Here is a 26,753-nt window from a genome sequence, read left to right on the forward strand (position 1 = left end):
TCAGCATTTCTGGATAAAACAAACACAACATGCTCTCCTCCTTTCCCATTGGGAAGCTGTCCTTGACTCAACATCTCAGTAATTGGTCCAATCACTGTTTCGGCAAAAAGGAAGAGCGCAAAAGAGAGGGAGGAGAGAAAGAGACACAGCATTTTCCAGTGCGGCAGAGGATGCAATTAAAATAGGTATAAGGGCAAGATTTTTCTTTTTGGATGAAATCATATTACCCATAAAATTTTACAAAGAGCAACCTAATTGATTATTTCCTAATTCATGTTGGCTGATGAATACGCTGGACCTTTTGAAAAGGAGCCTTTACCTGCAATAATGAAATGTAACATTCCAGATAAATGTGATAAGGGTTACTCTTAAATTAATACACAATTAAGCCAGATATTATTATAGGCTGCTGCCCCAAATGGCTATGACTATACTAGATTCCCTCTGCCCCACTGCTTCCATAAAACATTAAATGGAGCTTAGCTGGTGTAATGGAATCACAATTGTATGCGTTTGCCTGTTCTTTCTGTGTATATTTGCAGCTGATGAAAGAACACAGAAATTTGTGACATCTCAAGCTCTTCTCAGTTACAGTATCTGGGAGGAATTGAATATATAGTGAATGCTTTCACTGGCAGCTATATGTTTATTGCAACATCCAAATTGGCCTATTGTGTACATACACGGTTGTTGAGTATAGCAATCAGAATGAAGATTGGAGGAAAGCATTCTTCAGTCCAATTGAGTATTTATTTCAGAGATACTATATATACACAGGACCCTTTGGTACATGCAGGAGCCAATAAGTGAAATTGTCAAGTCATTTTTTGAGGCAGACATTTTAATCAGTTACCATACACTGCAATGATAGTCATGACAACGTTTTCATACAGGTGTCTCATCATGTCATCTTTTGCTTGTAAACTGCCAATGAAGCCACGTACGCCTCTACATTTACAAGGACAAATCCAAATACAGTACTAAACAAATCAATAAAACACTAAAAGCTTACACTGGAATGACAATACAAATTTTACTGCAGTGCTGAAAGATCTAAGATGTGATGAAGTTTCCAGTGAGGGCTTAGAAAGTCACTCATGCAAATTTGCATGTGGACATTAAGAGAATTCTAGGTAAAAATCCACTCAGTGCTACTGTGGCACCACTTCCACTCATTTCAACGAAGTTGTTCCCCCACCCCGAGTGTCCCCATTCAGGGCCTAGAAGATTGTTGCGGTTACTAGTACATAAATATTGATTCTTCCGTTTAAATTACTTTTTCACATAGATGAGCTTTCCTATTGGTTTAAAAGCTTGATTTTTTTTTATAGGCACAGTGTGCTACATATCCGCAGAACTCCCAATCTCTAGCACAGTATTCAAAATATTTTAGACCCTTCAAAGCACTGAACATCTCTCTTGATGACAGAAGTAGGTGGCTGTGTTTTTCATAGATGAGCCCTATGTGGTTTTTGTTTTAAATACTAGAATTCAGGTAATACTCATTGAAGGGCATGTTTTAAAAAATAAATAGAGGCAGGTAAGGGTTCCAATCACTGAATATAGCTGCTTCACATCATCCATTGTAAAAAAAATATATGCTGGGCCACTGCACAAGCCTTATTGTAATGAACATAAACTGAGGAGCTATGTATGTAAGTTGTGTGTTCTTTTCAGACAATGCAGCAGGTCCAAATAGACACATAAGGTGGAACTTTGACATACACACACACACACACACACACACAGAGGTTGCTGGCCTTTGGAAATAGCAGCCACTTGCTGAGTCCTCTTCTTGTGTGACATGTATCAAAATTCAGCTGTGCCCTGTGTCATGCCATTTTGTGTTTCTTCACCACTATCCCACATCTGATTGCCAGAAGAGAAACTCACAGTTTCGTAATGACATGGACAACATTCACAATCTTTTGAAAGGGGAGGAGGGAAAAGAACTTGTTATAGGGATGACATTTTCAGTGGGAGCCAAGATGTTTTGTTCTGTTTTTCTAAAAATCTCACAGCCACTTTTGATAACTACAATGTATATGCATATTGCAATGGTTCGCTTAAAACAAATGTTGAAAATCTAAAACAAATTTTTACCATCACCAAACACATTACTTAAGCTTTGCAATAATTAAAAAAATAATAATTTTATAGTAGTTTCAGATAAATATTCCTATTGGTCTTTTATTCCTTGCTCTGTTTTTAAAATCTCAAGTAGACAGATATGTTGATTGTAGCCTATGTATACTGTATTAAACATACCACTTAGTTGTTTTAACAAAAGAAAAAAGAAAAAGAAAAGAAGCAATGTATACAAACTAGAGGAATTGCTCTGATGCAATTTCCACTGAAAAAAGTGGAACAAATGCAAGGATACTGAATTGTTCTTGCACAGCTTTCATTACTTTTTTCAGCAGAAGTTGTGCTTAAAAGAAAGTATCCAGTGTTTTCTGCTTAGAAGCAATCTCTTTTTTTATCAAGTAATATTTTTGAATTTTGTTTTTTTTTCCACATCAAGTTGCACTTTTGAAATTGAATTTTGAATTGTGCAGGATCTGGCATACACTAAGATAATTCTCTCTGTCTGTGTTCCAGGTCTACAGCAAATACAGTACAAGACAATATCACACAGATACCTTTGCGTGCATATACCAGTGTTTAAATAAAATGTTTCCTATTCTATTTTCCCCACCTCCTATGAACAAAACCTGGGTGCTCATCAGATCCCCCAAAATAAAAAAATAATTAAAAAAGTGCACAAAACATATCAGATATGTGAACATCATTAGAGATGATCTTGTTAATAAAAAATATACCAACATATTGAAATGGAATTAAAGTTAGCACAGTTATGTTTTCTGCAGTAATGACCAGTGATGTGCTTCACCAGAAGCTTTCAGTGCTTAAATATCTGGCTTTCACTCAAATATTGAAACTACTCTGCATCATAATTAATTTGCAAAGCAATACAAGTCAGTGGCCCAGTTGTGAGGGTTCTTTATATTGTCCACAGGCCCAGTGCAAGCACAATCTGTACAAGAGAAACCACTTGCAGAGACTAATATCTATAGTAGCAGCAAAACAAAACATTGATATCCATTCTCTTTCTTTTGTTAACCTTGCCATTTTCATTAAAAAAATTAATATTGCAGCCAATCTTACCCTCCCTTCCCTGACAGAACAAACATAAATAGTCTCTTTGCTTATTAAACTATGTCACCTCTTCCAAATCAACCAGGAATGTATATGAGGAAGTATGATGGTTCAAAGGAAACAGAAAATCCTCTTTTTCATAATTTTTTTCATGAAATCCCAAGCCTGACAAGTATAATAAACCTTTGATGCTGTGAACCAGCAGCTCGAGTGGGCACATGGGAGCTCCTATGCACATAGGGACCATCCAATTCTTTCCCATAAATCAAGAAATGCCAAGAATACACATGTGGAAAGCTGCATGGACATGTGGCAGCCTACTCCATCCAACTGGTTGAAAGTATGGAGCAAGGCCTAAAATAAATCCTAACTCAGTGATCCTCCAACATCTGTTGGAATGAGATCCATGTAAACAACTTTCTGTAGCTTTTCGTAAACATCAGGATGCTAAATACTTTATAGGTTTTTTAATTAAAAAAAATAAACCCTGTGGATGTTTCAGTCATTCTCAAAGTGATTAGCCCAGCTTAAATGTTGCAAGTTCATTGATTTTTTTTTTAAAAAAAAACTCTTAAAATCAAGGTATTTCAGAGTCAGGTGGTAACCACTACAACTAGCAAGGCAGTTGCATTTTCAAGGCCCTTTCCATGCCACTGATAAAAGAAAAACCCTACACACTGGCATAACTGTTATTCAGGCTGCTGGGCTGATGTGCATCCTTGTGGGTCAATAGCTGGCTTGAGCAGGGCTCTGCTGCAGAGAAGGAAGCAGAGTACCACCTGGCCAATGCGGCCTCATAACCTTTGAGGGAACTGGTTCTGACCCTCCAGTGCTACAATCACAAACAGGGAGAAAGATTTACAGGGGATATTTAAACAAAATCGTATTTGGAACAAAGGAGGAAAAACTGCACACCCTGACTCTACACCACAAATCGATGTTCTTTGCCATCATGTGCCATAAGAATAACATTGCGATTGGAAGTCCAGATGAGCCTGGCCAGTCTGAGGGCGTTGTGGGAGCCTGGAGATGCAGGCTGGACAGGAGGCACCTGGTATGTTTTAATGCATCGGAGCTGCGGTGCAGAATTCAGCATTCCAATACTCCCCAAGAGAGAAGTGTTCATCTGTCAGTAGGAAAAGAAAGAAAAAAGAACCATAATGAACATGGAAATTCAAGGATTTCTTTAAGAAGAACATTGTAGCATAAAAACTGGATGAATCTTCCCTTGGTTTTTCAAAGACTTCCTTCAGAAAGATTTCCTGGTGACTGTAATATGATTTCTATCTTGCAAGACCTTTAACCACAGTTTCATTCAACTCATTTTATACCAATAAATGATACCTTAGCTACTGAGAGTCAAAAATCTTTTTGCTAGTGATCCTCATAATACAGCAAAATAAGGCTAATCTTGCACATTTACCAGCTTGCTTTTTAAGATGGCTCCATAAAGACTGTTTAAGGAAAGTCCATACATTATTTTAAAGGCGTTTTACAGCTCTGTATAGAAGTTTTTGCTTATACCTCATTCAAGTTCAAAAAGGATGGGATGAACAACAACGAAAATAATTTTTTAAAAAATCTGTAAGAAACCACAACACAGTCAGGTTCTAGGTTTGTGCTACCATAATTTCATTTCTTCCAAAGAGCTGGTCAGTTTCGCAACTAAAAAGGAACCATGGCATTATAGATTTCCCTGCAATCTAATTCTAATTTCAGGATAGCAGAAATCTAAGCATCGTGGTCACTGGACCTGATCTGGACATTTCTTCCTCAGGTCTATGTGCCAAGGTTGGCCAACCCACACTCTTTTGAAATTGCTTCATCTTTTTACAGTGTTGAATTTCAACATTCAGGAATTCTGAAGTGTGGAAGCTGTGTGTTCTCAGCAGTGTTTGGATCACCCCTCCCACCAACACCAGCAAAACCTCCAGAATCCTTCATGGCGACTGACTGATCTTATTGGGGAATTTTGTAAGTTATAGTCCAAAGAAGCAACTTGTCAGGTTTACTCAGGATACTGTATAGCTTTCTGGCTCAACATAAGTTGTCAATTTCATCCAAATATTACAAATGCCACTATTTCAGGGTTCACAGGTCTGAGTGTTCAGGTCAGGTCCACCAAAAAGCAAGCAAGCAAACAAACAAAAACAAATAATAGGGAGACCCCTGCAACTGGATCATTTTTGATAAGAGGGTTGAAAGCTATTGGTGTGGTCACAGGTTGGTCACTGGTTGAATGAATGAATGAAAATTTATTTATATACCACTATTCCTACATAGATCATAGCGGTTTACAACATAGAATGAAACAATAACAACAACATATATCCCCGACAGTGCAAACAAACTACCCATACCGATTAAAAAATTATACAAGAGAATCTAAAAAACCATTATATTACAGTCAACTAAAACCATATCATTAAAAGCCATACAACAAAATAGCTGGATCGAATAATGTGCATCAAGGGAGGAGAGAAAAATATTAAGGCACATGGGGGAAAGCTTGACGGAAAAGATGGGTCCTCAAATTTCTCCTAAATAGATCTAAAGAAGTGACTGAGCGGAGCTCATCGGGCAGAGAGTTCCAAATCTGCGGGGCCGAGATAGAAAATGCCCTCTGAGAAGATGAAGAATATCTTGACTTTGGAACTCTTAACAAATGTTTCCCGCCCGATCTGAGAGTGCGGGGTGGACTGTATGGGGAGAGGCGGTCCTCCAAGTACCCTGGGCCCAAGCCATTTAGGGCTTTATAGGTAATTACCAACACCTTGTATTGTGCCTGGAAGCGAATGGGCAGCCAATGTAGATCTTGCAATATAGGTGTTATATGGCTAGTCCTGGAACATCCAGTGACCAGCCTTGCTGCCATATTCTGAACCAATTGTAGCATCCGGGTTTGGTACAAGGGTTGCCCCATGTAGAGCGCATTGCAGAAATCCAACCGAGAGGTTAACATACAGGTTGGACTGAAATGAAAACCAGAGATATTTTGGATTTCCTCCCAGATTTTAGAATACCTGCATTAGCATATCTGTACATAATGAAATATCTCAGAGATATGACATGCCTTATACACAATGCCTGAAAGTTTTATTTTTTACAATATTTTCAATGATTTTGTGCATGAAACAAAGTTTGTGTACATTGAACAACCAAAAAGCAAAGGTTATTATTATTATTCTTTATTTATATAGCACTTTAGATTTGCCCAGCGCTGTACATTAAACAATAAATATAAAAGAGTAAACCTGCCTATGGCGTACAATCTAAGAAATAATAGGATAATACATATAAAATACATAGCAATACAGGAAATGGTTCAATAAAACAGGCAACAAAAAAGATCAAATAGCAAGTGACAATTATGCAATGCCTGGGAACGCTTCTCTGAACAGGATGGTCTTCAACTTCGTTTTGAAGCTGGTTAAAGAAGTGATGGCTCTTGCTCGTGGGGAAAGAAGGTTCCAGGATGAGGGGCAGCAAGTGAAAAGGGGCGAATCCGAGATGGGGCAGAGGAAATCCTGGGCTGGGATAGCTGACCTTGACTACCAGAATGGATGGCTTGAGTGGGAAGGTGAGGAGAAAGAAGGTCTGATAAATAAGGAGGGGCCAACCCATGGAGGGCTTTAAATATCGACAGCAGCTTATACTGAATACGGAAAGGGAGGGGGAGCCAGTGAAGGGATGCCAACAAAGGAGAGATATGGTCAGAACGGTGGGCAGATGTGATAATGCGTGCAGCTGAATGCTGGACAGAAATTAAAGGACAGAGGTGAGAAAGAGGAAGCCCAGCCAGGAGGATGTTACAGTAATCAAGTCATGAGACCACTAGGGCATGGACAAAAATCTTGGCAGTAGAGGCAGAGAGATATGGTCGGATTTTAGCAATATTGTATAAAAAGAATCTACAAGCCTTGGCTGTGGTCTGGATCTGAGGGATACAGGACAGAGATAAAACCAAGACTACGGGCTTACTATCCCTCTGGTATCACTATTTTAGCTATCTCAGGGCCTGAGCAGACAGGCTAGGAAAGCATGGACCGAGCCCATGCTTTCCTGATCCTGCTGATCACTTGGGTTAGTTCCTGGGTTCACATGGGGATGGGCAGGTATTCACATACCCATCCTTGCACTGACCTGGGAACAAGACAGGGGTCAATCCTGCCCTGGAAGTTTTGGTCTGCATTGTCTAATCTAGACAACAGAATGCTGGGTGGAATCTGAGCATTTTGGCCTCTGCAGACAACCCCTCAGTTTTGGTTTTTGGATAAGGGAGGCTCAACCTTTTTGTTGAGAAAGAATGTATGCAACCTCTGCTGATTTGGCCTGACAGGCAGTCATCTACTATTGTGTGTAGGTGTGTAACTTAATTTCAGGAAACTTAACTCTTTTTACTCCTTTGCTCTAATTTTTTCTAAACTCCAAGCCTCTATTTTAAAAACCGATTTTTCTTTAACCAAAGCGACTCCATGTTTCTATGGCTTTTTATTTCAACAAGGAATTTCCACCACAGGTGTGTATGTCTTGCTTCCAGGTAGGCAAGGTAAGAACTCTATAGAAACACAATCACAGAGACAGCTGTGATTCCAGAGGTGGGGAAGTGAAAGGTAGGATCACCATAAGATGAAAGAAACAAACACAAAATAGTTAGGAGCCCTGGTGGCGCAGTGGTTAAATGCCTGTACTGCAGCCATTTACTCGAAACCACAAGGTTGCGAGTTCAAGACCAGCAAAAGGGCCCAAGCTCGACTCAGGCTTGCATCCTTCCGAGGTCGCTAAAATGAGTACCCAGACTGTTGGGGGCAAATTAGCTTACTTGCTAATTAGCTTACTTGCTGTTCACCGCTATGATCTTTGGAATAGCGGTATATAAATAAAACAAATTAAATTATTATATAACAGTCTTACTTCATTTTGAACATATTCATTGCAAAGGGCTAACAGAACAGTGGTGCTAAGAATGAACTAAGAACTTTCCAATTTCACTCTCTGTGCAGGTCAGCCAGTAGTAACTTATCTGAAGGGTTAGGCAAGCCAATATTCTCTCACTCAGTCTTCACTCCTCCCTCCAAATATGAGTGGTAACCGTACTTACAAGATTCCTGTGGGAGGGCTTGTGAGAAAATAGGCTATACAGTCTTGTTAAGTCTTGACTCGAATAGACCCATTCAAGCAATGACATTTACCTATGTGTTGATTCATCATTCAACAACAGAATGAACAGGTCTAACAATTCTAGTTGATTGTGGGATTTTCGGGCTATGTGGCCATCTAGAAGAGTTTCCGCCTGATGTTTCGCCAGCATCTGTGACTGGCATCTTCAGAGAATGCTTGCCTGGAAAGGACTTGGGTGTATGTATGTGTGTGTGTGTATATGTATATATATATATATTTATATGTCTTCTTCGTGGTCTCTGCGAATCATACAAATGGGTTTCACTGCACCTGCGCAGTGCTGTTCGGAAACTTCTGGAATCACTGGGCAAAGTTTACTTTGCAACATATAGAAACTTTTTGGCGGTAACTCCGCCCACCCGTTATAAGGCCCCTGCCTTCCCGCTCTTTTCCCCAGTTCCTTTTTTCCGCCGCGCTAGCTGCTTCAGGGAACTTTCGCTCGCTCTTGCTTGCTTGGGATCACTTTCACTTTTGACCTCGGACCGTCTCTTGACCATTCTCTTTCTCCCGCCCCGGTAACTTCGGACTTTTTGGCTTGATTGACCTTGTTTTGGATTCTCCTCTCAACTTGACGACTTTGGAAGGATGCCTGCACCCTTCAAGAAGTGCGACGTGTGCGGGGGCAAGGTGCCCGTTCAGGACCCTCACTCCTCCTGCCTCCTCTGCTTGGGCAAGGACCACGACCCTAAGGCTTGTTCCCTTTGCAAGTCGCTCTCCTCGCAGGCTCGAAAGAACCATGAGTCCCGGTTGACTTCGGCCATCGCTCAGGGAAAGGTCCAGGAGGGTGGCTCTCGTCCGTCATCGGCCCCCTCTGCTCCACCGCCGGCCTCTTCTTCCCGAGCCAGCGTGTCTAGTGTGGTGTCTGCCCCGCCGGCGGCAGAGTTTTCTTCTACCACTGATGTGGCCCGTGGTTCCCAGAGACCCAGTGCCACTGACAAGCCCTCCAAGTGCCCCCAGAAAACTCTGGGGCCTGAGGGTTCCGAGCCCAGGGCGAAGTCCGGAAGGGAGCTGTCTCCGGAGGGCTCACGACCGAGGGACCGTTCGGAGGCGGAAGCCTTGGCCGTACCGGTGCCACCCTTTAAGTCGAAGCCGTCCCGGCACGCCGCCGAGCTGACCGAGGCGGGGACGCCGGTGGCTCCGAAGAAGACCGTGGCTGACAAGGGCAAGTCACCCAAGCCTTCCACGGCGACAGCGGTAGTCCTCTCCGACTTGCCGGACAACCCCTTCTTTCCCCTTGACGAGACGCCTCGCCCGTCCAAGAAGCGGCACTCCAAGGAGACCCTGGGGGACTCGGGCGCGAAGAAGTCGAAATCCAGCCATGGCCAGAGTGGAACTTCGACTTCCTCGAAGGGGAAGGAGCGCTCGTCTCACAAGTCTCGTGCTCCGGAGAAGAAGACTCGCTCCCCGACCAAAAAGGCTCGTTCTCCTGCGCCCGCTTTGTCTCGCCCGGACAGATTCTCTGCTCCGCATGCGGCTCCTCTTTTGGACACCCCGTTGCCAGCCACTGTCGACTTTGTCCACCCCGATGCGGAGGCCGTCGGAGTCGTGAGGGAGCACTCTCCCCCTCTCTCCCTCCATTCGGAAGACAACGAGCCCGGTGACGACGACGACCAGCCGCTGGACGAGGGCACTGACATGTTTTACGACTCTGAGACGGGGAGGTATTACATGTCGGTACCGAGGGAGACCGCCTTCCGCAAGTTCACCCAGCTGAACCTGCATCCTGTAGCCCCTTGGAAGGAGAAGCCCCAGACTTTGCATTCGGTGACGTCGAAGCCTGATGTTCCGTCCTGTTCCGCCGCTCGCCCCGAGACGGAGTTGCCTGCCCTCCAGATTCCATCTCGTCCCGTGTCTCAAGTCCGGGCACCTGATGTGCAGCTCTCATCAAGTTCCGACTCTGATGAGGAGCCCTTGTCACCGGCGGTGGATCCTTCTGGCGAGGATGACACTTCCATTCAGGCGTCTCCTCAGTGGATGCATCACCCTGAGCTGTCTTCGCCGACCAATGATGTGCGTTCATTCAACGAGCACATCATCAAGATGGCCAGGGCCCTGGACATCGAGCTCTCCTTCCCCGACGAGAAGGCCTGGGATCCGGTAAAGCGCCGCGTCCATGGTCGGGTCCCCACGCTGCCATCCCGCTGTTGCCTTCCCTCGAGACCATTGTCCGCAGGTCTTGGGATGCTCCTGCTTCCCTAGTGGGGTCGTCGTGGAGGATCGAGTCCCTTTATCGGATCGCCCCTTCAAGCTGTGCGTGGCTGACCGATCATCCAAAGCCTAACTCGGCGATTGTGGAGGGGGCCCAGCAAGCCTTCGTCCCCAAGCAGGCGACCTCGCCAGTGGACAAAGAGACGAAGAAAGTTGATGGCCTGGCCAAGAAGGCCTACTCTGCTGCGGCCCTCGCGGTTAAGGCCATCAACTACAACGCTTGCATGGGGGCCTACATCCAGACCCTCATGGAGGGAATCTCACCGCTCGTCCCCGATGTCCTGGACGAGGTTCAGAGGCATCTCGTCGAGATGAGGCCCACTCCATCGGCAGCTGGCTCATCACCGCCTCCAGGAACATGGCAGACTGTGTGGGACAGACCATGTCGGCGTCGATGGCTCTCCGCCGCATGCGTGGCTCCGGGGGTCCAACCTCAACTCCAGTGTGAGGGCGGCCATTGAGGACATGCCATTGGATGGATCTGGCCTCTTCCACGCCGAGACCGACGAACGCCTGAACAGAAAGTTCAGGATGAAGGCGGCGGCGAAGAAGCACGGGATGTCGTCTTCCATCTCGCCCTTCAGGAAGAGGCAGCGCCCGTGGCAGCCCCAAGGTCAGTCGCAGGGGACCTTCCAGCAGGACCGTCAGTCCCAACAACAGGGATCCCAGAGGCGCCGTTACCCCTCTCAGTCTTCCTCCTCCTCTGACCGCCAAAACTTTCCTCCTCGGTACCAAAAGTCCTGCCGGCAGGATACCGACCAGGGGAAGAAGAGAGCCTGAAGGGTTGCAGCGCGCTTCGTCTCTCCTTCCCTTTTCTTTTTGGACATTTTAAGGCCCTTTGTCACCACCTGGGCCTCCATCACAACGGACTCGTGGGCCCTCAACATCGTCCGTAGGGGTTATGCCCTTGAGTTCCAAGAGCTCCCTCCAACCGGAGCCTTCATGTCCACTCACCCCTCGGACACCCTTCTCGACGAAGTGCGCACTTTGCTGGACAAGGGGGCAATCTTCCCCTTATCACCCGAGCAATGCTCCAGGGCCTTTTTTTCCAGGTACTTCACGGTACCGAAGGCAGATGGGGGCATCAGACCCATCTTGGACTTGAGGGAGTTGAACCTTTTCCTTGAATACCGCCGGTTCCGGATGGTAACCTTGGCTTCTATTCTGCCGCTTCTCCACCAGGGCCTGTGGTTTGCGACGGTCGACCTGAAGGACGCCTACTTCCACATCGGAATTCGGGAGTCCCACCGGAGATTCCTCGCCTTCGCCGTCGGCTCTTCCGCTTACCACTACAACGTGCTCCCCTTTGGCCTTGCCACGGCTCCGAGGGTCTTCACGAAGTGCATGGCACCAGTGGTGGCATACCTTCATCAGAGGGGCTACAGAGTCTTCCCTTACCTGGACGACTGACTGTTTGTCGCTGACTCACAGCAGGAGCTCCGAGAAGCAGTCTCATTTGCCTTGCACCTTTTGGACTCCCTCGGCCTAGTCGTCAACGAGGAGAAATCACACTTCACCCCGACCAGACAGGCCAAGTTCATCAGAGCCATCCTCGACTCCGAAAGATGCTCCGCCTTTCTCCCTCCGGACCGTTTCCAGGCGCTGGTTGCAGCACTGAGGCCTTGCATCTCTCACAGAAGGATGAGGGCCAGGGACGTTCAAGTGGCTCTGGGACACATGGCGTCGACGACGTTCGTGACACCGTGGGCAAGGCTTCGCCTCCGACCACTGCAGTCCTGGTTCCTCTCAGTCTTCTCTCCCATGGAGGACCCTCCGTCCAAGTGGCTCACGGTACCGAGACCGGTGGCCGCTTCACTGAGATGGTGGCTGGACGGCCGCAACGTCTGCATCGGGATGCCCTTCCATCAACCTCAGCCTCAATTGACTTTGACAACTGATGCTTCCCTGGAGGGCTGGGGCGCCCACCTGCTCGACCTGGTTGTCAAAGACAAGTGGTCGGCCCAAGACAGGCATCTCCACATCAATGCTTTGGAGATGCTCGCAGTCGAAAAGGCTTTGAGGGCATTTGAATTCGCTGTCGTAGGAAAGGTGGTCCTCCTGAGGACGGACAACACCACCGTGATGTATTACATCAACAAACAGGGAGGCACCAGATCCATGACTCTGCTCGAGATTACCCTCCGAATTTGGGACTGGTGCATCCAGAGACAGGTGCTCCTCCAGGCGATTCACCTTCCAGGAGAAGACAACGAGCTGGCGGACTGCCTGAGCAGGTCCCCTTCGGTGTGCCATGAGTGGAGGCTCCATCCGGAGACGGTCAGCGAACTGTTCAATCGGTGGGGAACACCCCAAGTCGACCTCTTCGCGACTGAATGGAACAGCCACTGTCCCCAGTTCTGCTCCAGGAGGCAAATGGACGGATCCCTCGGAGATGCGTTCGCCTTCATTTGGACGGGAGAGCTGCTCTACGCCTTCCCTCCCTTCCCTCTCATCATCAGGGTGGTGTCCAAGATGACGACGGACCGTTCGGACGCGATCCTGATCACGCCGTGGTGGCTGAGACAGCCCTGGTTCGCATCCCTTTTCCACCTCTCCAAGAGATGCTTCCTCCGCCTCGACTTCCGACCGGACCTGCTGTCGATCCAGGATGGCCGGATTCTGCACCCGGACATCGAGAGCCTGCCGCTGGTGGCCTGGAGAATCCAGCCCTAGCTTCGCTGCCGGACGCGGTGAGGACGGTGATCCTGGCCGCGCAGAAGCCATCCACTCAGCGGTCCTATGCCCTAAAGTGGAGGAGGTTTAGCCTCTTCCTTGATCAAAAGGGCTTGGCTCCTGCTCAAGTTTCCACTCCAGTGGTGCTGGAGTTCTTGATGGCGCTGTTGGATGAGGGGTTGTGCCTCACATCCATCAAGTGCTACCTCTCTGCCATTTGTTCCAGGTACCAATTTGAGGGTAGGGCTTCCTTCTTTAGGGACCCCTTGGTGAAGGGGTTCCTGAAGGGATGTGCCAACTTACACCCTCCTGTGTCGGTACCGGCCCCGGCTTGGAGCTTGGAGGCGGTGCTGGCCGCGCTCAAATCCAAGCCCTTTGAACCGACAGCCACAGTAGACTTGAGACTACTGGCTTGGAAAACTGCCTTTCTTGTGGCCATCACCTCTGCCCGCTTTGCGGGCAAACTCTGTGCCTTGCGGAGGGACCAGCCCTTCCTGAGGTTTCACAAGGACAAGGTGGTCCTTCGGACAGACATTACTTTCTTGCCTAAGGTTGTGTCTGCTTTCCACATGTGCCAGGACATTGTGTTGCCTACCCTCGCTTCCAATCCAACTTCGGATGCGGAGCGAAGCCTGCACTCTCTTGATGTCAGGAGAGCGCTGGCATTTTACCTGGACAGAACTGCTGCCTCCAGTCGGTCCGAGAGACTTTTCCAATGCTACTCAGAACCGAAGAAGGGGTTGCCCGTGTCTGCGCAGAGGTTCTCCAAATGGGTGGCTGGTACCATCCACCTCTGCTATGAACTGCTGGGCAAACCTCTCCCTGGCAGGGTTCGGTCCGACTCCACGAGAGCAGTGTCAGCATCCTCTGCATTCCTGTCGGGCATTCCCTTGGAGGATGCCTGTAAGGCTGCTGTCTGGTCCCAGCCATTGACTTTTATAAAGCACTATAGGCTGGACACCAGAGCCATCCGAGACGCAGCTTTCGGGAGGGCTGTGTTGGTTTCAGGGTTGCATTGATTGCAATACTGATGGTTTGTGTTCAGCATTTATGTACTTAATGCCACTGTTTTACATTCTGTTGAATGTTGATTTGCACAATTTCAATGGGACTGGTCTTGCATGACCTTTTATTCCCTTCTCAGGTTTTGCAATGTTATTGCTGTGTTGCGTTTTGTGCATGAACAAAAGACTGACTCTCTTTATGGTTCAAGGTGTTTATTGTTGCAATAAATATACCCTTGGTTTACCATAGCTTTGGTTTCAGGACACTCCCTCTGCCGCATACCTAAGCTTGTCAGTCTAAACCCATTTGTATGATTCGCAGAGACCACGAAGAAGAAGGACAGGTTGCTCACCTGTAACAGTATTTCTTCGAGTGGTCATCTGCGAACACATACAAATCCCACCTGTCCATCCCCTCAGTGTCCTGCTCTTATTGGCTCTTTCCATCGCCTGCTTGGTGGAAAAATTGCGGAACTGGGGAAAAGAGCGGGAAGGCAGGGGTCTTATAACGGGTGGACGGAGTTACCGCCAAAAAGTTTCTATATGTTGCAAAGTAAACTTTGCCCAGTGATTCCAGAAGTTTCCGAACAGCACTGTGCAGGCGCAGTGAAACCCATTTGTATGTATTTGCAGATGACCACTCGAAGAAATACTGTTACAGGTGAGCAACCTGTCCATATATATTGTGATCCCTTCTCATTTAATACAGTTAGCAAGAAAAAGACATACTAATACACTTAAGTTATTCAGCTTATGAAAGAGAGGGGGCAAGGCCATGAAAGCCTTCGACTTCACAATTCTAGTTGACCCTAATCAACTGAATGTCAGCCAGTAATATGCAAAATGCTTCTATCAGTTAGGAATTATTGTTACTACTCTACCCTCTCTGTTCCACTACCTTTACTATATGTCTAGTGGAAACACATGAGATGGTCTTGTTGATGGTTGTTACTCCAAGGCTTTGGGGCTCCCTCCGTAAAGAATGAAAGCAGACAAAAAGGAATTAAGGAGAAAGGGTGAGATTCTAGAGATGGTTTCTGCCCACACGCCAAGGCCCATTTGTGTAATTTCACAGGGGCCACAAAGAAGAACATGTGTTCTGATAAGCTTTTAGAAACTTACTAAAAGGGTTTTTAATAGTGTGCTGTTTTATCGGCTTTTTAAATTGATTTATTTTTAAAAGGTTTAATTCTATGCATAGTTTAATTTAATTTTTACAATAATTTTTGTATGTTTTTACTCATGTCTTTGTATGTGCTTTTATCTGTATTTGTTTTAATTTTGTAAGTCACCTTGAGTCCTGGGGGGGGGGGGGGAGGCAGGGTGAAATGAATCATCATCATCAATGAAGAGGCTACTCTGGACTACTTTAGATATACAAATCTATCTATGCCAGTAATGTGAAATTTGGGGGGCAGGCGCTTGCTGCAGTTCCTATGCTATAACTGCACTGAAGCAATTAACTGAGGCAATAGGATCATGGTGGTGGTGAGGAAATCATCCCCCCTCTCTTGTTCCATGGTGAATGTTGAGTAAAATTTAATTTAAAATACGTCACCTCGGCAATTACAATATTATGCTATAAATTGGGTCATCTTGAACTGCCTTTGATCTGCATTGGAATGAACACATTTGAAAGTATTACAACTGGAGAATCCTGCAAATGGAAACAGTTGTCTCTGGTTACTGCAGTTTCTTGAATAATAGAGCGGGTGTGTTTTTGACAGTATATATTTTGAAAGGCAGGCTGGCAGGGAGGGAACAAGGAAAGCTGCAGCAGGTTTTTTATATTTCTATAAGCAAAGTAACAAGGGAATGAACCTTTGAATACTGGCGCTTCCAAATCATAAGATAACCGGACAATTTATATCAGTTTGGTACATGTGTGATGTGTTTTACAATAAGGAAATAAAGAAATAACCCTATGTTGGCTTAAATGCTCCTGTAATAATCTAAACATATTGAGATCTTTGGCTCTGAATAAAACAGGTGTACATGATGGCCTCAGCTGTGTGTCTCAGACTCCGACACATGAAAACCTTGGCATATCCTAGGACATTTTAAAGATGTGCTACTGGCAGTATCATGTTCTGAATTCTGATCAGTGCAACACAGAAGCCATTACTTTTTTTCTTGGTCCTTCTCAGCAGCAGAATGGTGTCAGAGAGTGTAAATCATGGCATCTGTAGCAGGGAGCATGCAAGCCCCACTGACATTTTCACAATTTAAATCATCTTGAGTAATAACCCTTTTAAGATGACTAATGTTACTGATATTCCTGCATTAATAGTAGTGCTGAATAGACCACTGTGGGGTGGGGGGAGAGGAGGAATCACTAGTGCACAGGGTTACATTAAATGCAATGTGTTGACTAATTTTAACTCTTTATGTTAACACTGCCTAAAAAAACCACAACATTTAAAAAAAACACACACACACAAGATTTAAGCCCTGCAGTTTATATGTCAAAGCACGCGCAGGTTAGGAACATTGTCCCTGCTACCCCCTGCAGTCTTAGATGATCATGTAAAACATCTCAATCAATACATATGATTGCTTTCTAGATCTTCCTGTGTAACTCAACTAAATATATGCAAGTGATGGAAGAGCGTCTTTACAGTTCTTATTCACTGCTTCAGAAATCACACACTGTGTGATGATGGATAATAATTCAATACTCTTAATGACACGTACAGTTACCACTGAATGACATGCGGAATGTCATGGTAGATTAAAAATATATACTATTAGCTGATAGTTACAGGAATAAGAAATGCGAGGAAGCAATAATTCTACTGTCAGAGCTTTCTTTTTTCACAGAGAGATCTGCCTACGTAGGCAGCGATTCTAAACAAAAGCCACAACCTGATGGGAAGATATCGTTCGCAAGCCCTGCTGAAATTAACTGGAGCTCTGCAATTACATGCTTCTCATCATCTCCATAGGTTTGTACAGGAGAACTTCCTCGTAGATTATACCTACTGGCTACTTTGTTTTGCTAATATGAACAGGTGGCTGAATTCCTCAATAAGTGGATTTTTCTTTTCTTTTTTCTTTGTATCTCAAAGAATTGTACAGGCATTTAAAGCATTCAGCACTAGCAGCTGCATGGTGCGATCTACCAAACATGGTCTCTGTACATTCTTCACTGGGCTGCTTGTAGACATAGCTGGCTTAAAAGGGAGAGCTTGCTTTCCGATTATATTATGATAGCTGAGTCCACTGTGATACCATTCATCTGGAATTTAAGACTGTGTTTTCCTGATATATTGGCTCATAGCAAAGCCCAGGGCTGCTGGGAAATGAATTTACCTAAAGAGGGAAGACTCTGCATTACTCCAGGCTTCCACTGTCAGGTACTCCCCAGCTGCATTTAATGCCAGCAGATGCCATGGTCCTAACACAGAAATAATTTAGAGGGCTGAACGTTTTGTTGTTGTGTGCCTTCAAGTCATGTTCAACTAATGGCGACCTTAAGGCGAACCACCTATCCTGGGATTGTCTTGGCAAGTTTCTTCAGAGTGGGTTAACCATTGCCACTCTCTGAAGCAGAGTGTGACTTACTCAAGGTCATCCACTGGGTTTCCATGGCCGAGCTAGGATTTGAACCCTGGCCTCCAGAGTCATAGCCCAGAGCAAAAACCACTACACCACTTTCCTCCCCCCATATTTTACAAACTCTATAAAAAATGAGTCAGCATGTCCCTCATGCCCTCTAAGGAGTATGGGTGCAATTTACCCTCACGTTCTTTCCAGTTTTTTTAAGGCTCAGAGGGGGCCTTTTTTAAAAACACTAGGTAGAAACTAGGAAGTAAAACTAGGGGACATGATGCATTTTAAGCACTAATCAAATAGTTTCCTTTTAGAAGTAAGCAAAATATCTGCTATAAGAAAAACCTGTCTATTTGTGTTTGTATACAGTGGTTGGGTCCAGTTATTCCTAGAGTTTTGGGGGAACAGAAGAAGGGGATTGGCTGAGATTTTAATCTTGGTTTTTGGTGATGGCATTGCTATACTTTGAATGCAACATGACACAGGTCTCCAAAATTTCTACACTGACATGTCTGGCTAAAGAATCTCATGTCTCTGCTCTATAATTCCTACACATTACAAAGTTTTGGGTTGCATTTTATGGTGTGTTAAACTCTCACAGAGGTCTGGCCAGGCTTCTTGGACCTTATTGCTACACGGCATGAATGGAAAGTATTCCATAATGGAACAATAGTGCTCTTTGGAGTCTGCACATTACCATAGAAAAAACATCATGGTGGCAAAATAGAGTCATAGCTGTGTTAGTCTGGAATATCAGTACGCAAAGGGATCTTGCCACAGTTCACTCCATGCATCTGAGGATGTAAACCACTGTCCTATGAGGGACAACTTAGGGAGCTGGGGATGTTCAGCCTGGGGAAAAGAAGGTTAAGAGGTGATATGATAGCCCTGGTTAAATATTTGAAGGGATGTCATATTGAGGAGGGAGAAAGTTTGTTTTCTGCTGCTCCAGAGAACAGGACCCGGAGCAATGGATGCAAGCTACAGGAAAAGAGATTCCACCTCAACATTAGGAGGAACTTCCTGACAGTAAGAGCTGTTTGACAGTGGAACACACTCCCTTGAAGTGTAGTGGAGTCTCCTTCCTTGGAGGTCTTTAAACAGACACTGGATAACCATCTGTCGGGGATGCTGTGATTGAGATTTCCTGCATGGCAGGGGGTTGGACTGGATGGCCCTTGTGGTCTCCTCCAACTCTACAATTCTATGATTCTACAAAAGCTTATGCTACAACTTCTTTCATACAGTCTCCAAGGTGCTACAAGATCCCTTTGCATCATGGAAGCAAGTTATTTTATAAGCTGTTAATCCCCCCCCCCCCCCCCCGAGGAACACTTGGTGAGCTTCCAGGTTCTCCAGAACACACATTTTAATACTACTGTTTTAACACAGCTAACAAAGGGAAAGTTCTGTGTTTCTTTGCAATCAATTGCTGGACTGAACATGAAGAACAACAGTGGAAGCTAGCTTATACTTGAGTCAGATGACTGATCCATCTAACTCAGTAGGTTCTGTGATGTCATGTCAGCAGACTTTTGCTTGCATCAGGGTGGCTAGCCCCATGCTCTCCACACCAACACAGGCAATCTATATTGCTCCAAAGGGTCCTCCAACCCTCACCAGAACAGCTTTAACAGAACAGTTTGTGCTGGGGGACTATAAATGGTTAATATATGCAGCCAATATGGTTTGAGTGCTGGATTAGGACTCCAGGATCCAAACCCCATCTGTTCATAGGAACCGACTGGGTGACCTTGGGCAAGTCACACTCTCTCACCCTTCGAGGAAGGCAAGGGCATAACCATTCTGAACACATCTTGCCAAGAAAACCCCATGATAGGTTCATTTTAAGATTGCCATAAGTCTGAAATGATTTGAAAGCACACAACAACAACAACAGCAGCAGCAACAACAACACAGCACCAGCAGATTCCCTTCTTCTGACAGGTGGACAGAATTGACAACAGCTCAATATTACAATCTGTATTAATCAGCATCAGTTCTTCAATCTTTTCACTACTCCTTCCTGCCCCAACTGGAGAGCATGGGAACTAAACCCAAGACCTTTGAATGCAAAGCAGTCACCTTTCCATTGAGCCAAAGCCCTTCTCTTAATTAAAAAGAATAAAATCATATGTATAGCAATCAATGATACTGAGATTATTGAGTTTATGCTGAAAATTACTTTGATTTTGCATCCCCTCCCATGTGTACAAACATTGTGTTTCTGTTCAGATGGTTTATTTATGCACATCTGGGGAAAAATGAAAATAAAGCTCTCATATTCAAATGTGGAGCAAACAGGTTCATGCCACTTACCTGCCAGAAGGAAATGTGACTATCTGTGTTGGAGTAAGTGGCTAGATACCGTCCATCAGGAGCAAAAGCCACTGCTGTTATGGCCCCTTTATGGCCATGGATTGTCTGAATAACAATTAAAGAGAGATGTTCACAGTTAGTTTAGTTGCATTGAACTGAAGCATATGGATGAGATAGCTATATGTCTATGTATCTATACCTATATATCTCAACACATGCATACATAAAAAAGTATTTTTAAAGAATATCAAAAATTTACAACGTAAAACCAAAGGCTTCACCTTTGCCAGGGTGGCTGGCTGGCTATCTATCTATCGATCGATCGATCGATCAATATTAGTAAAATGCTGGTAAAATGGCAATAGAGGTTTCCACTGCAAGACTCATCTCCTTTTGGGGCCAGTTTTCTCTAAATTTATCACAGATGTCTGATTTTCCTTGTTTCCCAGTTAACAGCCCTGAGTTTGAACATGCTAGGACTGAGATTTTTATATAATTTTGTTTTAGAATAAAAATCACATGCGTTATTCCTCTAGTTTTACTATTTTTCCTGATTGTTCTACATTATTCAAATCCAGACTCTCTTATATGATGCTCCAGATCATTCCAGAAATGATATCATTGCACTGGTTATTCATCCTTGCCCTCTGCTGGTGTGGGGTGTTTGCTGCATTTCGGCAGCCAAGTGGGAACTTTAGGATAGGATGCCCTCTAATACAGAATAAAAGTAAGCAATGTTCTCTCTATGAAAAACAGAGGGCAGCTAGGTGCAGAGTCAAAGCTGGGCAGTGAAGTTGGTGTCGTTTCCCTAGCATATTAAATGAAGCTGAAATAAGCAGCATTTCTAGGGAATGGAGGATCAGTAGGATACGTACCATGAGGTTAAAAACATAAACCAATTTTTTTAGTGTTATATGAATTTTCTAAAGCAAGCAAGCAACAAATTGACTCAGCGCCACACCTAATTCATGCATTCAGCATAATGTAACTAAGACCCCCACCCCATCTTACATCAAATATTCAGTTTCACCCAATAAATATACTTTTTAAAATGGATTTTTTCTTATCCTGCTTACATGTATTTTATCACACAAATATTATTGTTTTATATTTGAAATGTTTAGATTATTCAGCTCCCTATGCCTGTGCCTATTCCAATAATTAATAAAGGGGACCTATGCTTTTCTGAAAAGTTTTGATAGGTTTATTTGTTTGGTTCATGTTAAAGTATAACATATAATTTTTATTCATTAATATAATAGACTTTTTAAAAAATGTTTTTCCATGTGGTGCAGTTTCAAGGAGAGGGAGAAGTGGAAGGAAAACTTCTCCCCCTCACACACACACACACACACACACACACACACACACATTCTACACTCCCACGATATTGGTATACAGGAATTTAATGTTCAGATTCTTTAGTGTGAACCTTTTCAGTCTCTTCATCCTATGGAGAAGGTTGCAGGATGGTAGGGGGGAAATGTTTTCCCTCTTCAGCTATTACTGCCTCTCCTAAAGACATGACTGCATGACAAGGCTCCTTTTTGGGCACTTCTTTCAAAAGATGGGATACAATAGAGCATTTTGTCATAATGTTAATTATTAAAATAATTCAGAAAGAACCATTCCACATTCTGACACATATTAGGATTGTCAATCTCAGTGATATCACCCTCTCACCCATCACATTTCAAGCAAGGGCTATTCTTTCTTCATTAAAACATACACACATATTTCCATACAGATGCCGCTGAAGAGAAGTTCCTTCATTATTACTTTGGCACTCTAAGATGTTTCAGCAGGGTAAAGGGAAGATTCAGGCTAAGATGTTGGGATGCAATATATCCATGATCATATCTTCCCTTGATGCACAGAGGGTTCTTTTGACCTATGCTGTAGACTGACCTTTCTGTCAAGTAGGTCAACTGGCTGCAGAGAGAATATCCATGTAGGGTTTTTAGCAGACTGTGTGATTCAAAGAGCTAGTTATATTCCTATGGCGATCACTCTGCTAACCTACAATAGAAACCTATTGTTTCTTATTCTGGTTAAACAACTGTGACCTCAGGAAGAGGATTTATGCAAAAGTGGGAACCAAACAAAATTATAAATGGCCTATATATACTTCATGAAACATACATTAGTTTCGCAGAGTGTATTCTGAAGATGCAAGCAAGAAATGAATAAGAATAATTTAAGTACGTATAGGGGGTGCTTTCACTAAATGTTGAAAGCACTGCATGCACACCACTCCAATTTGATTCATTTATTACAGAACAGGAGCTGAATGCTGTGAGTGCTTTCTCTATCTGGGGCTCTTCTAGTGTTTTAGACCATGAAAGTTGTGGGATTATCTGGGGAGTATCATTAGCATTTAGCAAAGGAATTTACATTTATATACTACTTAATAATGAACTCAGCACTCTCTAAGTGGTTGAAGGTGAAGTATCGGCATTTAACCATTGTGCCACCAGGGCTCCTTATCTGGGGTGCATCAGGTTGAGGAGAATGACTTGGGGTTTCTTAAGTTTATGCTAAGAGATCTGAATATAAGACAGCCTAGTTCCTCATTTTATCCACTGCACAGAAAATAGATGGAACACATATATTATCTCCCACTGCCAAGTTTAAGCTGGCGTGCATGATTCTTTCTTCTTCCATTATATCCTTGCAGCAGCCCTATGAGGTAGGTTAAGGTGAGAAAAAAAGGTCACCCAGTAAGTGTCGTAGCTAACCAAAGATTTAATCTAAATTTATTTAAATCTTCCATACAGTTCAAAAGGTAGTATGTGAATCTTCCCTGCCACACTTACTGTAACTCTTACAGTCCTGTGGGGTTTGTCAAACCAAGAGAATGGCTAAGCGTGGCTGGCCCAAAGTCAATCAGTGATTTTGACTGGGGACTAGGACCCAGATCTACCACATCCCACAACACATTGTGGGCTTTTCCTCAGGGGACAGGTAACTTGTGTGCATTCAGAAGTAATTCTGAAAAGCACAAACAACAAAAAAACTGGGAGAAGAGGGCCCTTTGCAGATCTGATTCTCATTTGATTTACCACATATTAGAAAGATGCACATCTGCACCCACAGTGTGAGCAGTCAAGTGCAGCTGCATTTCACATTTAATTAACCAAAATCCTTCCTTAGAAAGCAATGCTATAGAACATAAAACGCTGTCAATTATAGACTCAAACTAATAATCCCCCAGCTCAATGGTGTCTACACTGATCAACAGGGATTTCAGAGCGGAGGCTTTCCTACCTCTACCTGGAGATGCCACAGGTTGACTCTGGGATCTTCTGCACAGAAAATTTGTGCTTTCCCACTGAAATATGGTGCTTTCATTTACTAAAGCATAATTTTGATAGTCATCTTTTTATGGTTAATTTTGACAACTTTTGTTTAGCAGGTAGATCACAGGGTGTCACAATGCTTGGCATTACAGTCGTCCCTCCATATTTGCAGCTTTGATATTTGCGGATTTCATTAATATGTTCTCTCTCGGACTGTCTAGGTCCTCCAGTGCAACTCTGTGGTCAACTTTAACTAAAAGTTGCACTGAAAGACCATTTGTAGCTACTCCAGTGCCATTCTATGGTCAGTGTATGTTAGACATTGACCACAGAGTTGCACTGGATGACCTAGAGAGGTGTCTTCTCAGGTAAAAACAGTGTTTTTGTTATTTGCGGTTTTTCCATATTCACGGGGGTCTTGTTCCCCTAACCCTAGCGAATATGGAGGGACAACTGTACATATGATTGGAACAATTAGGTACAGGAGAAATTTCTGTGGCTCACAACTGAATTTAGAAAGAAACCTTTAACATTTACGTAGAAGACCAAAGTGCTCTGAAGATGAAAGTAAGACAAACTACAAAGCTATAACTCCACCCTTCTGCTGCTGTCAATGCTACATGCCTCCCAGACACACTTTGTAGGATTTGTTTTTTTAGGTTTTTATCCTCATTTGGCCTTTTGATGCTGGAAAACTCCTGCAATGCCACAGGCTTGAAGCATTTTCCCTTCACTGACATGGCCATTTATGTTCACTTGACATAACTGCAGCATGTAATTAGAACAAGATGGACCACTGCCATAAATAAATTAGGATATCAATTATGCCATGCTGCCTAATGTTGTCATGTACATAACTTTAGATCAGCAGCTTTAACTGCCCAACACACTCTCATAAACAACTTTATCCTTAAACTTAATATTTTGCCATTTCTAACCGTCACATCTGAGATCTGCTCAAACAACTGTATTATATGCCCAGGAATTCATGGATCCTGATAATAAAATTACCAGTTTGTTAAATGGTTGCAACATAAGTCTCTAACATTACAGTTATAATCTATTAGCTCCTAGCTCATACAAAATCATTGCTTAAAAGTGCTCCTTCTCAGGTGCAACTGGAAGGGTTCACAAAGTTCAAAGCAGCAGCATCTGAGTCCCTACTTACAAGCATCTACAAGCAAGTAAACCTTGATCATGAAGTTAACAATGAGGGATTCAAGTGGATTCAATCTGAAACAAACTCTATTTCACTAGAAGCCCAGCACTGTGCAATCCAGAGACTAAAATGTAGAAGGTAAACATTTGTTACATCTTATCTTTTAGTCATTTGAGTTTTCAATCTCCCTCCCACACCCATGGAAAATGATCTGTATTGTTGCATGAAATTAAGATGTGACTACAGCAGGCTCCCAAACTGCTACCAGGGGAGAAAAATTAAAAACTGTAGGAATAAATGAGGTGACCGCTTTTCTCTCTGGGTCCCATCTGGCTATACAATAATAGAAACATAGAGATAGAAGAGATCTCAAGGGCCATCTAGTCCAATTCCCTGCCATAAAGGTATATATACCTAAAGCACTCTTGAGAGATGGCATTAATCTCTACTTAAAAGTTCCACTGCCTTTATTCCACTGCTGAACGAGTCTACAATAAGAGAAATCTTCCTAATGTTTAGATGGAATGCCTTTTCTTGTACTTGGAGTCACTCCATATATTTAAGGATGGCTACCATATTACCTCTCAGTCTCCTCTTCTCCAAGCTAAATAACCATCTCCTTCAGTGTTTCTCATAGGACTTGGTTCCCAGACTGTTTACCATTTTGGTTGCCCTCCTCTCAACATGTTCCAGCTTGTCAATATTTGAATGATTGTACCCAGGACTGGACATAGTATTCTTTTTTTTAAAAAAAAACAACATACAAAGCAAGTATGTTTTATTTAACTCAAGAAAAGACAAGAGACTTAGTCACTTCCAGTTCTTCAAGAATGCCACCAGCATTTCATGATCAGACGGATCGTTGTCTGCTAGGACAACACTTGCAACAGAATTAGTGCAACTTGCAGGAGCTGGAAGTAGGGAAGGAGCTGATTCATTCATCACCTTAGTCAAAATGTGAATGTATACAAAATTGGCGTTTTTTACACTGAAGACATGGGAACCTGAGAAAATAAGATATTAATGTCCCACATGAGTCTGATGCAAACTCATTTTCTCTTCCCCAACATAGTATGGTGATTGCAATAATTACTGCAGCTATCTCATCTTGCTTTTCAATGAAGTCTTAAGGTACGTGACATGGAGTTGGCAAGGTCTGGGTCTGTCTGCTAATGCTGCAATGTGATTGTTTGGTCATAATCTCTTACTGAGAAAAGAATTTTTAGAATTTGTTATGGGACAAAAGGTATCACCAAAATAGTATTGTGTTTGGGCTCCAGATAGCCATGAAACTCTGGATAGTCTTGTAGGAATCTGAGCCTTGTCTTCACAGAAATGTTGCAATGCTAAAACAGAAAACGTTTAACATGCTGAATGATTAAAAACTGTAGCGGATATCAGTAGTAATTTTTGGCAACATTTGTGGCTTTTCACTATTGTAATTTAGGAAGTTGCATTGTATGTATAATTTCACAATCTGAATGGATTCATAGCTAAACAAATTATTGCTTTTAACCACTGCAGCATCATATATGTGGTCATGTATGGTCACGTACCCTCTTTGTCTTGTAAAGTCTGGTTTAAAAGAGATGTTGGTCCTGTACCCATTCCACATGGCCAGAATCCCACTGATGACACTGGACATAGTATTCAAGGTCAGGTCTGACCAGAGCAGAACATACTGGTACTATTACTTCCTTGATCTGGACACTATACTCCTGTTGATGCATCCTAGAACTGCATTAACTTTTTTGGATGCTGCATCACACTGTTGAATCATATTTAGCTTGTGGTCTACTAAGATCCTTAAATTCTTTATACACATACTGCTGTCAAGCCTTTATTTGTGCATTTTGTCTTCCTTGCTTAATGTAGTACCTTACATTTATCCCTGCTGAAATTCATTTTGTTAGTTTTGGCTCAGCTCTCCAATCTGTTGAAGTCATCTTGATTCTGTCCTCTGGGGTTTTAGCTCCTCTCCTAATTTAGTATCAAATTGCCTGCAACTTATGGCTTTTTTGAGGGAACAACTTTGAAAACTGAGGCCTGTTACAGACTGCCAAAATAAAGCTGCTTCAGGTCTCTTTGGAGGTATGCTGTTTAAATGATGCATGCATCCTAAGAATCCGGAAGCTGCACCAAAGCTGCACTCCAGTGCTTAGGAATGGAGTGTGGCTTTGGCGCGACCTCCGGACTCAG

The 26,753-nt window shown here is 43.6% G+C and overlaps 1 protein-coding gene across 3 annotated transcripts in view; it reads right to left on the reverse strand.

The window, feature by feature from the left end:
• Positions 1 to 403: 403 nt before the first annotated feature.
• The window catches only part of WDR7 (WD repeat domain 7), a 333,095-nt gene continuing 306,745 nt past the window's right edge, over positions 404 to 26,753 (reverse strand). For all 3 annotated transcript variants that reach the window (XM_089497268.1, XM_089497272.1, XM_089497267.1), the window contains 2 exons: positions 20,097 to 20,201; positions 404 to 4,285 (listed from right to left, as the gene is read on the reverse strand). In XM_089497268.1, coding sequence (XP_089353394.1) covers positions 4,082 to 4,285; positions 20,097 to 20,201 — 309 coding nt within the window. In that variant the 3' untranslated portion in view covers positions 404 to 4,081. The remainder of the gene's footprint in view (positions 4,286 to 20,096; positions 20,202 to 26,753) is intronic.

Source organism: Sceloporus occidentalis, unplaced genomic scaffold (assembly GCF_023333645.1).
Source record: "Sceloporus occidentalis isolate IW3139 unplaced genomic scaffold, rSceOcc1.0.p SCAF_1, whole genome shotgun sequence".
NCBI classification, from domain to species: domain Eukaryota; kingdom Metazoa; phylum Chordata; class Lepidosauria; order Squamata; family Phrynosomatidae; genus Sceloporus; species Sceloporus occidentalis.